At 42.9% G+C, this 16,587-nt stretch overlaps 1 protein-coding gene across 4 annotated transcripts in view; it reads left to right on the forward strand.

Annotated features, from left to right (window-relative positions):
- PFAS (phosphoribosylformylglycinamidine synthase) overlaps window positions 1–16,587 on the forward strand; it is a 517,919-nt gene that overhangs the window by 136,320 nt on the left and 365,012 nt on the right. For all 4 annotated transcript variants that reach the window (XM_044086680.1, XM_044086681.1, XM_044086677.1 and 1 more), the window contains one exon: window positions 11,868–11,941. In XM_044086680.1, the coding sequence (XP_043942615.1) occupies window positions 11,868–11,941 (74 nt within the window). The remainder of the gene's footprint in view (window positions 1–11,867; window positions 11,942–16,587) is intronic.

The raw sequence follows: 16,587 nt of genomic DNA on the forward strand, positions 1-16,587 counted from the left end.
TGATGTCACAGTGTTATTCAGCGCACAGCTTAAATGATGTCACCGTGTTATTCAGCGCACAGCTTAAATGATGTCACCGTGTTATTCAGCGCACAGCTTAAATGATGTCACCTTGTTATTCAGCGCACAGCTTAAATTATGTCACCGTGTTATTCAGCGCACAGCTTAAATGATGTCACCGTGTTATTCAGCGCACAGCTTAAATGATGTCACCGTGTTATTCAGCGCACAGCTTAAATGATGTCACCGTGTTATTCAGCGCACAGCTTAAATGATGTCACCGTGTTATTCAGCGCACAGCTTAAATGATGTCACCGTGTTATTCAGCGCACAGCTTAAATGATGTCACCTTGTTATTCAGCGCACAGCTTAAATGATGTCACCGTGTTATTCAGCGCACAGCTTAAATGATGTCACCGTGTTATTCAGCGCACAGCTTAAATGATGTCACCGTGTTATTCAGCGCACAGCTTAAATGATGTCACCGTGTTATTCAGCGCACAGCTTAAATGATGTCACCGTGTTATTCAGCGCACAGCTTAAATGATGTCACCGTGTTATTCAGCGCACAGCTTAAATGATGTCACCGTGTTATTCAGCGCACAGCTTAAATGATGTCACCGTGTTATTCAGCGCTCAGCTTAAATGATGTCACCGTGTTATTCAGCGCACAGCTTAAATGATGTCACCGTGTTATTCAGCGCACAGCTTAAATGATGTCACCGTGTTATTCAGCGCACAGCTTAAATGATGTCACCGTGTTATTCAGCGCTCAGCTTAAATGATGTCACCGTGTTATTCAGCGCACAGCTTAAATGATGTCACCGTGTTATTCAGCGCTCAGCTTAAATGATGTCACCGTGTTATTCAGCGCACAGCTTAAATGATGTCACCGTGTTATTCAGCGCACAGCTTAAAGTGAAACATGAGTTGTCTAGTAGTGCTTTTTCAAGTTTCAACCAGCTGAGGGTTCAACAGGGAAAAATACCAAATCACCAGCTGACTAAAAACTTGTTTAAAAGCATTTTTGCAGAGGACAAACCAACATTCTGTACTGGCATGATGGGGCTTTCACAGCAAGTCCATGTATTTAGGTAAATGAACTCCAAAGTGGTTCAGCATCTGCAGATTTATATAATCCAACTTTGAAAACCTCCTCCACTTTGGGAATGAGGGTAGCAAATACTTGAACTTCAGGACTCCGCCACTTGGAACATTAAAATATGCAGCACTTGGAACTGAGGTTTGACTAGTCATGTGAGCTTTCACGTGTCACTCTTGTGCAACAACTGTATATCCGTTGTACTACCGTTATGTACTTAAACTGTCTTGCCACACCACCATATGATGTTTTGTCCTTCCACATGTTGAGCATGGTCTGTCTGTCTTGCCTTTTGCTTAAGATGGAAATCTTATTACCATTTTACAAAGGTCTCCTTTAAATCCTTCTCGGTTTCCTTCCCTGACTTCCTTGAACATCATTATACCTCTTTACAAAAGGATGACGAAGTGTTTTTACAGAAATTGCCCCACTTTTGAAGTGTCTTTGCCCTACAAGCTGCTGTTCTACTATCTCTACCATCCTTTATTAGTAGGCTATCATCAGGAGTACAGCTTGTCACAAATGACTGAATCGGATACAATCTTAGCTAAAAAGTGGTCAAAGTCCATGTTTGATTAGTCACAGGAAAAGAATAAGGCAGTTTTTGTGGGGATGAAAGTCTCTCTGACCCCAGGAGGGAGTTGCACCCCCCTCTTATAATTATTATGAGGTCTTTACAACTTGTGGGAAAGGAAGCACCCCCACAGGAATCGCAATTTGAGTGGAAGTTTCAGTCAACTAGCAGAAAATGATGTGATCACACTGGCTGAATGGCCACCAGCATCGTCTTTAATTAATCTGTCGTTTCAGTTGGTTGGAACAGCCTTCCTCTTCACATTGTCTTTAATTTGATGCCATTTATAATCTGTAGTTAGTCGGGTGGAACAGCCTTCCTCTTCACACCTTGTTTCAGCTTTTCTCTTGTGGGAAAGTTGCCACCACTCCAGATTCCTTAGGAAATTCACATTCTTCTAGCCGACCAGAATCTAGATAAAAATGTTAGTGGTGTGGTTTGTTGTTTATTACTGTATCTGTGGGTGGCACCTAAACTGACAGAATGGAGTACTTGAAACTGATGTGGTTAACGAATGTCCATTCCTGTCTTGGCTTATGGCTGCATCTGGGGCCAACCCATTTAACAGATAAGTAAGTGAACTTCTAGGTTTCAAGCAGGCTCTTCTGCATGCTAGGCAGTGGCTAAAGTTGATAGGGTCCTGGCTGGTGCTGCTTTAGTGATAAGACTATAAGGATAAGGTGTTACTGACTGCCTGTATACAGCTTCAGTGAGATCATGTCTGGTATCCTTTGTACATTTCTGGAGAAAGGATATTGCATATGATACCTAATTAGTGGGGATTGTGCAGAGAAAAAAAAGTTACACTGATTGTGAGAACATTTGTGCTTGTAAGTTAAGGCTTTGTAAGTAAGAGATGGAAAGAGGTTGGAGGTTACAGCATTTTATTTCCTCACTCACTATCTGGTAGTCATCATCATCCCCCCCCCCCATTCTGTAGGTTTTGAGTCGATTCTTTCCTGCATGAGGCCGGACCTGTCAGAGATTTGGTAGCAGAAGTGAGTGCTATCAGCTGGGTCTGTCATCCATGTAGTCACAGAGATTGTTTGGTCTCTTCACCTGCATCCTCCCTTCAGCAGGGTCACAAATCAGTGTCCCTTGCTTTATTAACCTGAAAGTTTGGTGTCAACTCCCCAGACAAGACTTATCCCCAAACACCCCAGACAAGACTAATCTCTGTGCTGGGAGACTACATGCACATGCACCCTTCCTTCAGCAGGGTCACAGGTCACTGTGTTCATTTGCTCATTAACCTGAGAGTTGGGTGTCAACTCCCCAGACAAGACTAATCCCCATGCCGGGAGACTACATGCACATGCACCCTCCCTTCAGCAGGGTCACAGTGTTTGTTCATTAACCTGAGAGTTTGGTGTCAACACCCCATGCTGGGAAACTACATGCTATACCTGCCTTCCCAGAACCACATCTTTCACAATACAGAGCTTGGGAGGCTTTTACTTTTTTGTTGTAATCCCACCCTTAACAGGTGACTCTACACCTGTGTCACAACAAGGGTCTGCATTGCCTTCCACTTGACTCAAGCCTACTCCCACGTGTGGGACCTTATGAAGGGGGCCACAGATGTCTAGGCAGAGCCAAAGAAATGTCCCTGGTCTATAGTGGTACTGGTTTTGTACCTAGTCCTGTGATACAGTCCATTGCAGTGGTACACACAGCCTCCCTCCCACAGAATGGGTGAGCTGACATCTGTCACTCGGTCCCATCCTCCTTGTCCAGCATCCAGTCTGCTACTCAGTCTCAGGACGTCTGGATCATTAGTTGAGGATTTTTTCACTCTGTGCCATGGAGTTAATTTCGGGGTGGGGGGTGGTTACACTTTTAAGAGGAAATGTAAGGGAGGCTTAAAGGGTAATGATGTAGTTTTGTGAGGGGGATACAGTTTGGAGTGACGAGAAAGGTACTCTTCCTAGGAAGGCTAGTGGTGTCTTGGAATGCACTTCTTGATAGGGAGGATGAAGCTGAGTTTGGAGTAGTTTTAGCCCATGATCTGAAAAGACTGTGCATCTGTTTAGGATCTCACTTTGTCATTTGGATGACATGGATAGATGTCATTGTGTCTGTGCTCTTCACTTTGAAATGCAGTGGTCTTTTGTCTGTAGTTGTCACTATTTTAGGCAACTGACATAATTAAGAACAATACAGCTCTTGGAGAGACTACAATTTTTTCCATGAACGTTCCTTGTTCAGTCCATTAGGATGCAAAGTATCAAACTTAAAATAAATATTGTTCCTTATAAATCAAAAGTTTCTTAATGTTGCATCTTTTCCCATCAGCTAAAAACACCTGTTGTAATGCTGTAGCCTCCATTAATGTACTGTCACTATTATGTGCATTAATAAAATGTATAGCAATAGAAGTTGGTTCCTTCTTATGTTTAATGTCTCCAATATGTTCTGGTAATCTAGCTTTGAATTTTTTACTAGTTTGTTCTTTATAAACTAATCAGCAGTGACATCCCGTGTATTTTTTCTTGTATTTTTAGATGTCGCTTATATTTCACCTTTATGTTGAGTTTTGGAAGGTATGTTGCCACTGGGACCTTCACACTCTTTTGCTTATTCTGCCTGGGCCCAGACAACAATTTGCCCAATTGTCCCTGGGGTGCCTATTTCAACTCCAGAACTGTTAAATACAGGTCCATAATATATAGAACACTTTGGTGGTTTACGCACATCGTGGCATCTTCAGTTCCTTGGTTGAATTCCCACATAAGAGGAAGGAGAGGCATTCAGATGAGAAGGTGGTAAGTGAGCCAGATGACAATGTCTCTGTTTCTGATAGCCCTCCCAGGCTCAAGATTGTTGAAAGATGTGAGTTACCTTTGCAGTCCCCTACAACCAAGCATGCTGCTGAGGCTTTGGTGAGACCCCTTTATTAGACACTGTGTCATTGACGCCATCAGTGTCTACTCTGGCTGAGTTTGCCCAGGCGTCTTATGGGTCTGGAACAGCAAGGCAAGGCCTGGCTTCTGTCATCAGGGTCTTGGTAACTTGAGTGTGTAGAGCAGTTTCCGTAAAATTGTTTTTCAGGAGAAGATCCCAAGAGACCAGATCCAGGCCATGACCATCCATCCACGGCTTGTGCCTGCCCTAACTGACAACAGACCAAAGCTTACGCCTAAGATAATGACCATCCACCCATGGCTTGTGCCTGCCCTAACTGACAACAGACCAAAGCTTACGCCTGAGATAATGACCATCCATCCATGGCTTGTGCCTGCCCTAACTGACAACAGACCAAAGCTTGCGCCTAAGATAATGACCATCCATCCATGGCTTGTGCCTGCCCTAACTGATAGCAGACCAAAGATTACTCCTAGGATAATGACCATCCACCCATGGCTTCTGCTGCCCTAACTGACAACAGACCAAAGCTTACGCCTAAGATAATGACCATCCATCCATGGCTTGTGCCTGCCCTGACAACAGACCAAAGATTACTCCTAAGATAATGACCATCCATCCATGGTTTGTGCCTGCCCTAACTGACAACAGACCAAAGCTTACGCTTGAGATAATGACCATCCATCCATGGCTTGTGCCTGCCCTAACTGACAGCAGACCAAAGATTACTCCTAAGATAATGACCATCCATCCATGGTTTGTGCCTGCCCTGACAACAGACCAAAGATTACTCCTAAGATAATGACCATCCATCCATGGTTTGTGCCTGCCCTAACTGACAACAGACCAAAGCTTACGCTTGAGATAATGACCATCCATCCATGGCTTGTGCCTGCCCTGACAACAGACCAAAGATTACTCCTAAGATAATGACCATCCATCCATGGTTTGTGCCTGCCCTAACTGACAACAGACCAAAGCTTACGCTTGAGATAATGACCATCCATCCATGGCTTGTGCCTGCCCTAACTGACAGCAGACCAAAGATTACTCCTAAGATAATGACCATCCATCCATGGTTTGTGCCTGCCCTAACTGACAACAGACCAAAGCTTACGCCTAAGATAATGACCATCCATCCATGGCTTGTGCCTGCCCTAACTGACAACAGACCAAAGCTTACTCCTAAGATAAAGCTTAAGAAGTCTGATGTTGGCTTGTGCTAGTCTGTTGGTTTGAGTATCAGGCTCCCTTTCCTTGGTCATCCCACAGGATTCACTGAGGATCGTTTGGAGTTTGAAGTCTAGACCGCTAGGCCTTGACTGTGTCCTGCTCCACAACTCTTCAGTAAAAAGGAAAAGCTCTCTTCCCCTCCGGAGCCTTTAGATTTGCATGACGTCTTGGCATATGTTGACCAGCTTTTCTGTAGGGTCATATGCCAACTCTGAGTCAGAAGACACTCTTGTCCCTGCTTCACCACTTGAAGACCCTTTCTTTGGAGAGAGAGAGAGAGAGAGAGAGAGATGCTGGACAAGATGAAAGGGTACTTCAGTTTGGAGGGTGAGGATTACCCTTTAGTCTAAGAAAAGGGTCAGGCAATTTCTTGGATTGCCTGAGCACAAGCCCCTTTCCATTCCTCCGGTCTTGAAGTAGTGTAATCCAGGGCACATTCCTGCAACCTGACTCCATGCTCCCTGCTCCCAGAAAGCCTAACCACTTCTACAGAGTGCTTGACTCCCACAGGCAGCTGTATAGAAATCATTTATTGGATCCTGAGGTGGTGGTATCAGGTTTCAAGGGAGCCAAATGATGAAGAGGGTAGACCCCTCAATATATTTGTCAAAAAGGTTCAAATGTCAGTTCCATATGGTTGAATTCCAAGAATTCCTCCTGAATCAGAAGAAAATTAAAGATGGGGGTTAGTGGGGGGAGGTGGATAACAAGGCTGTCCAAAAAGAGTTGCTGGATCTGCCAAGCATGCTCTGAAGTGTGGCTTTGATGCTGTAGAAGCGTCATGCAGGGCAGCTGCTTCAGTTTTGGTTGTCGAGAGGCATGTCTGGCTCAGGGAGAAGGCTTTTCTATACCATGTTGAAGTAGAAATGCGTGGTACCTCCTGGACCAGGGTTATATCTTTGGACTTTAAGCCCACATTGTTTTCAAAAGACTGGATGAGAAGACAAAAACTGCATGGACAGTCATACATATTGCATTTCCCACCTAGGTTCAACAGAAATTATCCTACTAAGACTTGGCCCTTTCTTGCAGCTCAACTCGCATCTAAGAACAGAAATAGAAAAAAAAAAAAACTCTAATATTCCCAGTAAGTGGCAAGCTGATCTGTACTCAGGCACAGTGGGTGTCTCTCCCCTAGGGACCCAGCAAGGAGCAGCTATGACTCAAAAAAGCACCTCTCTGGCCCTAAATCACTTCACAATGTAGACTTCCTCACCTCCCACCTGCAAAACTGGGTGGCACTGTCCCTGTTTTACCAAAACTAGCAAAATATCATTCGGGACAAGTGTTTTGAATCTCATCAGCGCAGGGTACAAAATTTGGTTCTCCTCCCTTCAATGTTTTTCAGGCATATTCCACCTGTTACAGAAGGACATCTCAGAGAAACCTAGGCTCAATTTCAAGATCTCTTCCAGGAGGGGCCCAGAGAACTAGTGCCCACAAAGGAGGTAACAGGATTTTACTCTAGGTTATTTCTGGTACCAATAATGCATGGATCCTGAAGGATCATCTTGGACATAAAGGTAAACAAGTTTATCATAGTCCCAAAATTCAAGATTCACCTTAACCAGCTCGTAACTGTGACTCTCCTCTGGGCAGTTATTTTCTTTGTGGACATGAAGGGGTGTCCACCTCCTTATTCCTGTAGTGCCCTGACTCTCCTCTGGGCAGTCATTTTCTTTGTGGACATGAAGGATGTCCACCTCCGTATTCCTGTAGTGAAGGAGCACTGATAATGCCTTCGCTTCAAGGCAGAAGGGTACTCACTGTCAGTTTTTTTACCAAATTTCTGTCTCCAATGATAGTGTTTTACAGGACAAGGGGCATCTGAATTTACCCTTATTTGGATGACTGACTCATTCAGGAAAGCACCGTGGAGGAGTTAAGATACTCCTCCAACAGATTATGGATGTCCTTCAAATCCAGGATTTATTACACTGTCTGCACTCCACCAGGGTAACACTCATGGAAGAAATATTGGACTTCAGGGACCAAAAAACCTTCCTTCTGGAAAAAAATCCTGTTCTTTATCCAGTACTTCAGTTCCACCAGGCAACAAGAAACTGTTCCAGACAGGAAGCTCCTCAGGACACTGTGGCTCATGGCCTCCTGCATCCTCGTGATACCATTGGCCAGGCTGTATAAGAGAAAATCCATTTGTACTTGAAGAATGTTTGGTGTCAGCACCAGCAGTCCTTACAAGTCCAAATTCCTCTTCTCCTTTGTATCAAAAAACAACTCCACTGCTGGATAGAAGCCTATACCTTATCAACGTCGTCTCCTATAGAGCTTGGGCAGTATCCCAGGTGCTTGGATTCAGTGCTTCAGATCTTGCCATGGGTGTCCAGGAAATGAAAGGGCAAGGCAAGTGGGGCAACTCATTCACTAAGAAACACATCAGTCGGAAAGAAATGACGGCAGTGCAGAAAGCTCTAGTGGTCTTCAAGAAAAAGTGGACACCAGAAACTTTGCTTGTGAGGACAGACACAACTAAAGTGATGGGGTACCTTATCAAACATGGGGGTACCCATTCCTATTCTGTGTGCTAGATGGCCATGCAGTTTTGCGAGACAGCATAGGGAATGGGACTGAACCTCCAGGCACAGTGTCTGCCAGGCATGGAAAACAACGTGGCAGATATAAGCAGTGGATCTGATCTGTGGTAGATCCTAGCGAATGGACCATCAAAAGGGAAATGTTCTTCAGACTCACTGACAGGTGGGATGTGCCAGAAATAGACCTTTATGTTTCAGAAGAAAATGGGTAAATCCAGAAATTTTGTTCAAGGGCCCCAGCTAACCGAGTCTGGAAGACAGATGCCTTCTCCTTCCCTTGAACCAGTCCGTTTCTTTATGCCTTCCCACCCCTACCACTCATCGCAGGGCTCTTCACAAGATCAGGAAGGACGGGCTAAGAGTGATATAGATAGTACCCTTTGGGCAGAGGCAACGCCGATTCTCCATGTTCCTCAGCATGGCCAGAGAGGGGTGCTGCAACTACAGGTGGCTCTCTTAATCCAGAATAAGGGAACCATTAGAAACCTCTCACTTAGTGACTCTGAAGCTGGCAGGGTAGAAGATTTGATTCTTATGCCCTCCAGAAAATTTTTTTTAATGACTTCTTACAAATCCTGAAAGGAGCAAGGAAACCAAGCAGCATAAAATGGCATCTCCAGATGCGTAAGATTCTCCCCTTCATGTGTGACTGGGGTACCAACTGTTTCAAGCCAAATTGCCCCTGTTCTCTCCTGTAAAACATAGCGGTGCACGGAATGCTTCCATCTCAGCCTGCCTGTCTCTCCTGTAAAACATAGCGGTGCACGGAATGCTTCCATCTCAGCCTGCCTGTCTCTCCTGTAAAACATAGCGGTGCACGGAATGCTTCCATCTCAGCCTGCCTGTCTTTGTGCTTGCCATTTTTCACAGATCCTACCGTGAAACAATTCCTTAATGATATCACTCACCTGAGCCACCCAAACAGGGCCTCTCTCCCTTTTGTGATCTAAATTTTGTGGTGGGAAAGCTCATTGAATTTCCCTTTGCTGCCTCTGCTGACCTTAAATTTACCTCCTGGAAAACGTATTTGCAGGTGGCCTTCATTTCAGCCAGGAGAGTTTTGGAACAGCACACTCTTGTGTTTAGGAAGCTCTTTCTTATCTTCTGTAAGTGCAGAGTTTCCTTGCATACAAACCTCACTTTATGCTTAAAGTAATATTAGAGATCTCTTTAAATCAAGCCATTCATTTCCCTGGCTTTTTTGATAAACCTTGGAGCGGATATGAGAGAGCCCTGCATTCCCCATATGTGCAAGGCAACTTGGATTCTATTTGCACAGAAATAAGAACCATAGAAAGTCTGACCAGCTTTTTGTGGCATTGCAAAGAAGAAAGAGGGGCAACCTGTCGGCAAACAGACTGTTATAAAAAGGTTTGCTAATTGTATTGCTTGTTGTTGCAAACCCCCACAAGAAGCAGGCACCTGACAGTATTGGGACACATTGCACCAGGGCTACGGCAGTAACTACTGCCTTCGAGAAAATTACCCTCCCTACTCCATCTTAGAAGCAACCACATGGTCCTGAGAACGCACATCTTCTTGCCATTACAATTTGGCATTTGCTTCTAGGGCAGAATTTGTTTTTGCAGGGCTTATCTCCTTTGCTCCATCTTCTGTCTAACAGCCCTTTCACACTCTCACTCTCTCTCTCGCTCTCTCTCTCTCTCTCGGAATCTTCCTGAAGTTTATTACTATAACAGTGAAGCATTTGTTTTATTTGTTTACCATAAATGTAAGTGTTTGAGTATCTTGACTGTTGCAGTGGCTACTCCCTCCCTCCAGCACCCCTCTTCTTGGCTATCCTTGTTGAGTTATGGTGGGTACCCTACTATCCTCCCTGTTAGGTACCCAGTTTGTTTCTTCCCCTTCTTACCCAATGGAATCTGCAGGATAGGGCTTGCTGTTCGTCGTCAGCAAGGGGAGAGTTACTTTCGTCAGGGGGCAAGAAAAATTGATAAAATGGCATCCGCTGTTGACCTTTCTATACATCGATATCCTGACGTTAGAGAATTTGTCCGCCATGCCTGAGGAAAGGTACATGTCTCTTGTATTCAGATCTACTTCAGACTTCCAAGGCAGGAAATCCCAAATGATATTACAGCAGTGGAGACACTCTAATATCTATATTTATGCTTGTAGATATACAGCTATAGTTTACTGTTGCACAGACCTGACCACGCACACAGGTCACTGATGTAGTCAGTACCCAGAGACTTGTTTATTGCTGTGCACATGACTTGCAAAAGAATGTGGTTTCTGGTAATACAGACTGTTTTTTTTCCTGTGGCTGGCATTACCCAGAATGCATTTCTGTTACATAGACACCCAGTCATTGCTCTTCTTACCCAGAATACCCAGTTACTGTTGACCCAGTGCTGTCATTGTTGAGAACGTCTAGTTAAGATCATGCACCCTTTTGGCACCAGCGTTCTCTCCTTTCAGAAAATAATGCCTTTCTGTTTACTTTTCTTTTTATTTTGTTAGAGTAGTTGACTGTTTTCATGAGTGACCTGAGAGTAATATTTGGTTAAATAAGTTGCTCAGAGTCACATGATGTGCAAGTGAAGACTGAGGGAATCAAACCCAGGACTGTAAGATGGAGCTCACTGGCAACTTATAGCCTGTGGGCAGTGATTCTTGATTTCCATTTTTCTTTTTATTTTACGGCAGTCTTTACCTACAGTGAAGTGTGACTCATGTGGGTTCCAGTGCCTCACCTTTTGATGACAGGATCAACCAGTAAGAATGTTTATGCTTTTGGTTTGTTCCAGCATTGCCTGCCATTTTCTGTCTCACTCGGTCATTTTGATTGCAGTCTTTCTGATGCACTTTCATTTGCTAGCTTATTGAAGCATTAGTTTGCTGGGGCAGTTGTGGTTGCTGTCTCGCTGCAGCACTTTTGATTACTGCCTCACTGGGACATTTGTGGTTGCTGGCTTGCTGTAACATTTCTGGTTGCAAGTTGCTGCATCACTGAAACACTTCTTAATTACTTTGCTGGTATATTTTCTGATTACTTTCTTGTTAGCAGTATTTTGGCTGCAGTTAGACTTTTTCTGTGATGCAAATATCTGTAATAGATATTATAACACTGTGTGGTATGTTTGAAGTTATCCTATTTCTGGAATGTGTGAGGTTCCTGAATTAGTGACCAGTGAACTTTTATTTGAGAAGTTTCACAATTTATAGAACTGTGACGGCAGGATTGTTTGCCTTATTACAGGTGTAGATACCTACCGAGTAGTGTTTATAGCTACAGAATTTGTATTAAACATTGAAGCTTATTTTATAGTAGTATTGTTGAGGTTCAGTTGATTTGCTTCCTAGACCTGCTTTGAAGTGTAGCTTGTTGCCTGGTGAGAGACTCTCTGGCAAAGTAGTGCACGAGTCCTGTTTGTGCGGAAGCCATGCAGCAATGAGACTCCAAAAATGAGGTATTTGTACAAGACGACGGTACCATTTTTGAAGTATTTGAATATTGGACTGATTTTTAAAGTATTTGAATATTGGACTGATCATATTATTTTTACTTTTTTAGGGATGGAGGTCGTGAAGATTGGGGGTCCTGTTTATAGGATCGGAGTCGGGGGAGGAGCTGCTTCATCCATACAAGTAATCCTGTTTTGTTTGGTCACTTCTGTCTCTGTATTTAGTTTTCTTGTGCGTTTTTCCTGTCCTTGTACCATCTCCTCCTGTCAATGGCAGTATTCAGTGGTTATGCTTTCCTTCGTAATGTTTGAATTTCTGCATTAATACCAAGTTGTGCATACAGAAGCCGAATTTGGTTGTCCGGGTTTAGTTAATGTGCTTTTTATATTGTTTTGTTCAGTTTGAATGTTTGGTATCACCACATATGATGCACCCTTCGCTGCAAAATCCTCTGTCTGCCCCTTGGTTCACATCATTAGCTACCTTGCATAGATTTAAGAAGTCTGAGATTGCTGTGTCTCAACAGTTTTCCATTTTCTCCAAAGTGTGGCAGTCTCAGATGTGGTGTATGTATGTTTCAAGGTATGTGGGAGGCTTTACCCCCCACATCAGTGGTTGTGCAGACAACGTTATAGGAGAAGTGATGTTTGATATTTTCTGTTACCTTGTACTTTTGTACTTCGGGTTTACCCCCCACATCAGTGGTTGTGCAGACGTTATAGGAGAAGTGATGCTTGATATTTTCTGTTACCTTGTACTTTTGTACTTCGGGTTTACCCCCCACATCAGTGGTTGTGCAGACGTTGTAGGAGAAGTGATGCTTGATATTTTCTGTTACCTTGTACTTTTGTACTTCGGGTTTACCCCCCACATCAGTGGTTGTGCAGACAACGTTATAGGAGAAGTGATGCTTGATATTTTCTGTTACCTTGTACTTTTGTACTTCGGATTTACCCCCCACATCAGTGGTTGTGCAGACGTTATAGGAGAAGTGATGCTTGATATTTTCTGTTACCTTGTACTTTTGTACTTTGGGTTTACCCCCCACATCAGTGGTTGTGCAGACGTTGTAGGAGAAGTGATGCTTGATATTTTCTGTTACCTTGTACTTTTGTACTTCGGGTTTACCCCCCACATCAGTGGTTGTGCAGACAACGTTATAGGAGAAGTGATGCTTGATATTTTCTGTTACCTTGTACTTTTGTACTGGGTTTACCCCCACATCAGTGGTTGTGCAGACAACGTTATAGGAGAAGTGATGCTTGATATTTTCTGTTACCTTGTACTTTTGTACTTGGGTTTACCCCACATCAGTGGTTGTGCAGACAACGTTATAGGAGAAGTGATGCTTGATATTTTCTGTTACCTTGTACTTTTGTACTTCGGGTTTACCCCCCACATCAGTGGTGGTGCAGACGTTGTAGGAGAAGTGATGCTTGATATTTTCTGTTACCTTGTACTTTTGTACTTCGGGTTTACCCCCCACATCAGTGGTTGTGCAGACAACGTTATAGGAGAAGTGATGCTTGATATTTTCTGTTACCTTGTACTTTTGTACTTCGGGTTTACCCCCCACATCAGTGGTTGTGCAGACAACGTTATAGGAGAAGTGATGTTTGATATTTTCTGTTACCTTGTACTTTTGTTCTTCGGGTTTACCTCCCACATCAGTGGTTGTGCAGACAACGTTATAGGAGAAGTGATGCTTGATATTTTCTGTTACCTTGTACTTTTGTACTTCGGGTTTACCCCCCACATCAGTGGTTGTGCAGACGTTATAGGAGAAGTGATGCTTGATATTTTCTGTTACCTTGTACTTTTGTACTTCGGGTTTACCCCCCACCTCAGTGGTTGTGCAGACAACGTTATAGGAGAAGTGATGTTTGATATTTTCTGTTACCTTGTACTTTTGTACTTCGGGTTTACCCCCCACATCAGTGGTTGTGCAGACAACGTTATAGGAGAAGTGATGTTTGATATTTTCTGTTACCTTGTACTTTTGTACTTCGGGTTTACCCCCCACATCAGTGGTTGTGCAGACAACGTTATAGGAGAAGTGATGCTTGATATTTTCTGTTACCTTGTACTTTTGTACTTCTGGTTTACCCCCCACATCAGTGGTTGTGCAGACAACGTTATAGGAGAAGTGATGTTTGATATTTTCTGTTACCTTGTACTTTTGTACTTCGGGTTTACCCCCCACATCAGTGGTTGTGCAGACGTTATAGGAGAAGTGATGCTTGATATTTTCTGTTACCTTGTACTTTTGTACTTCGGGTTTACCCCCCACATCAGTGGTTGTGCAGACAACGTTATAGGAGAAGTGATGTTTGATATTTTCTGTTACCTTGTACTTTTGTACTTCGGGTTTACCCCCCACATCAGTGGTTGTGCAGACAACGTTATAGGAGAAGTGATGCTTGATATTTTCTGTTTCCTTGTACTTTTGTACTTCGGGTTTACCCCTCACATCAGTGGTTGTGCAGACAACGTTATAGGAGAAGTGATGTTTGATATTTTCTGTTACCTTGTACTTTTGTACTTCGGGTTTACCCCCCACATCAGTGGTTGTGCAGACGTTGTAGGAGAAGTGATGCTTGATATTTTCTGTTACCTTGTACTTTTGTACTTCGGGTTTACCCCCCACATCAGTGGTTGTGCAGACAACGTTATAGGAGAAGTGATGTTTGATATTTTCTGTTACCTTGTACTTTTGTACTTGGGTTTACCCCACATCAGTGGTTGTGCAGACAACATTATAGGAGAAGTGATGTTTGATATTTTCTGTTACCTTGTACTTTTGTACTTCGGGTTTACCCCCCACATCAGTGGTTGTGCAGACAACGTTATAGGAGAAGTGATGTTTGATATTTTCTGTTACCTTGTACTTTTGTACTTCGGGTTTACCCCCCACATCAGTGGTTGTGCAGACAACGTTATAGGAGAAGTGATGCTTGATATTTTCTGTTTCCTTGTACTTTTGTACTTCGGGTTTACCCCTCACATCAGTGGTTGTGCAGACAACGTTATAGGAGAAGTGATGTTTGATATTTTCTGTTACCTTGTACTTTTGTACTTCGGGTTTACCCCCCACATCAGTGGTTGTGCAGACGTTGTAGGAGAAGTGATGCTTGATATTTTCTGTTACCTTGTACTTTTGTACTTCGGGTTTACCCCCCACATCAGTGGTTGTGCAGACGTTGTAGGAGAAGTGATGCTTGATATTTTCTGTTACCTTGTACTTTTGTACTTCGGGTTTACCCCCCACATCAGTGGTTGTGCAGACAACGTTATAGGAGAAGTGATGTTTGATATTTTCTGTTACCTTGTACTTTTGTACTACTTTTTTCACACTTGCAGGGCTTGCAGTTAAAAGTCGCAGAATTGTAATAGGGAGCCCTTTTGTCATACTAGTTTCATTATAGGTTAGTTTGCCTCAATCCCCTTATCCCTTTTGGAGTACTGATTTATGTTTGATGCTGTCTTGATTGTTTAAAGCGTCATGAGTTTCCTTTTTGTTGCATTACCTCCTCAATGTTTCACTAAAGCTTCTTTGGGAGACAGGCAACGTTTTGCACTGTATTTAATCATGCAGACCACTAAACAGGTTTTTCTGTCTTTGAAATATTTTCATGTAGGCCTCGGGATTTAAAAAGTCCTTAGTCTTATGCTTAAAACTTGTTGTGAGACTATGGCAAAAGCTGCCCCAGCTCACAGCTAAGCAAAGCCTTGCATTGTATGAAAAATATGGAGTAATATAAAGATACTGGGATATTTTGTGCTTGTATTTGTACAAGTCGAAGAGGTGCTTCATCATTCTGTCTGTTTTATCAGTACGTGATTCTTGTGTACTAAGCTTTTCATCATTTTTCCTGAAGCAGTGATAAATGTACATATTATTGTAACAGTAATGTAAAGGGGTCTGATAAAAATGTTTATATGGTCCTCTGTGTACATAAAATTTGTCACCATCCCTTGGAGCATTGTCCCAAGATTTTTACCATCTTTAGTTCATCATCACGGTTAAGAAAATCCCCTAAAATTAACGTACGCGCTGAAAAGCTAATTGTAAACTTCACACAAAACACCCTAGCCACCTAAAACAACCCCAAGCCAAAATCTACACTTAATTAAAAACAGTCTTAAATACACACCTGGATTCCTCAAAAATCCCCCATCAAAATTAGTTTTAATTTGAATGCAAAAACTGCTCAGAAATAGGAAAGTAGTTAAAAGATGCACCTAGATAATCAGAAATCAACATTACTAGTAAGTTAGACCCAAAACTGCAATTCTAAATTAATTAAAAGCCAGCAAGAAATATCTATAGCCTACATTTTAACTACAGCAACTTCGCCTTAACTACTGTGTTAAAAATGTACGTCAAAAGTGCCTTACAGATTTCTAATTCTGCAAAACCAAGTTATAAAACCAGCACAGAGCCATTCATAATGAGAGAACTTCACTTAACATAGCTCAGTGATGCCTGTGGCAAGCACTAATATGAGTTAAAAAACAGGACAAAATGGATAAATTGGCTGTGTAAGGGTCTCATTTGTATGATAAATTAAACATTTACTCTGGAGGATCAGGAAACTCCCAGAGTCACTCCTCATACAGGTTGGTGCCTGAACCTGAATGTGTTTTCATCACTCAGGACACCCACCTGTTGTATAATATCTATGTACCGAATCTCCATAATCTTTAGCCACCCCCATGCAACACACAAACACACACCATCTCACTCAGGACACCCACCTGTTGTACAACATCTATGTACCAAATCTCCATAATCCTTAGCCACCCGCATGCAACACACACCATCATGC

This window comes from Protopterus annectens, chromosome 10.part0, assembly GCF_019279795.1.
Source record: "Protopterus annectens isolate FY-2018-M chromosome 10.part0, PAN1.0, whole genome shotgun sequence".
Taxonomy (NCBI): Eukaryota; Metazoa; Chordata; order Ceratodontiformes; family Protopteridae; genus Protopterus; species Protopterus annectens.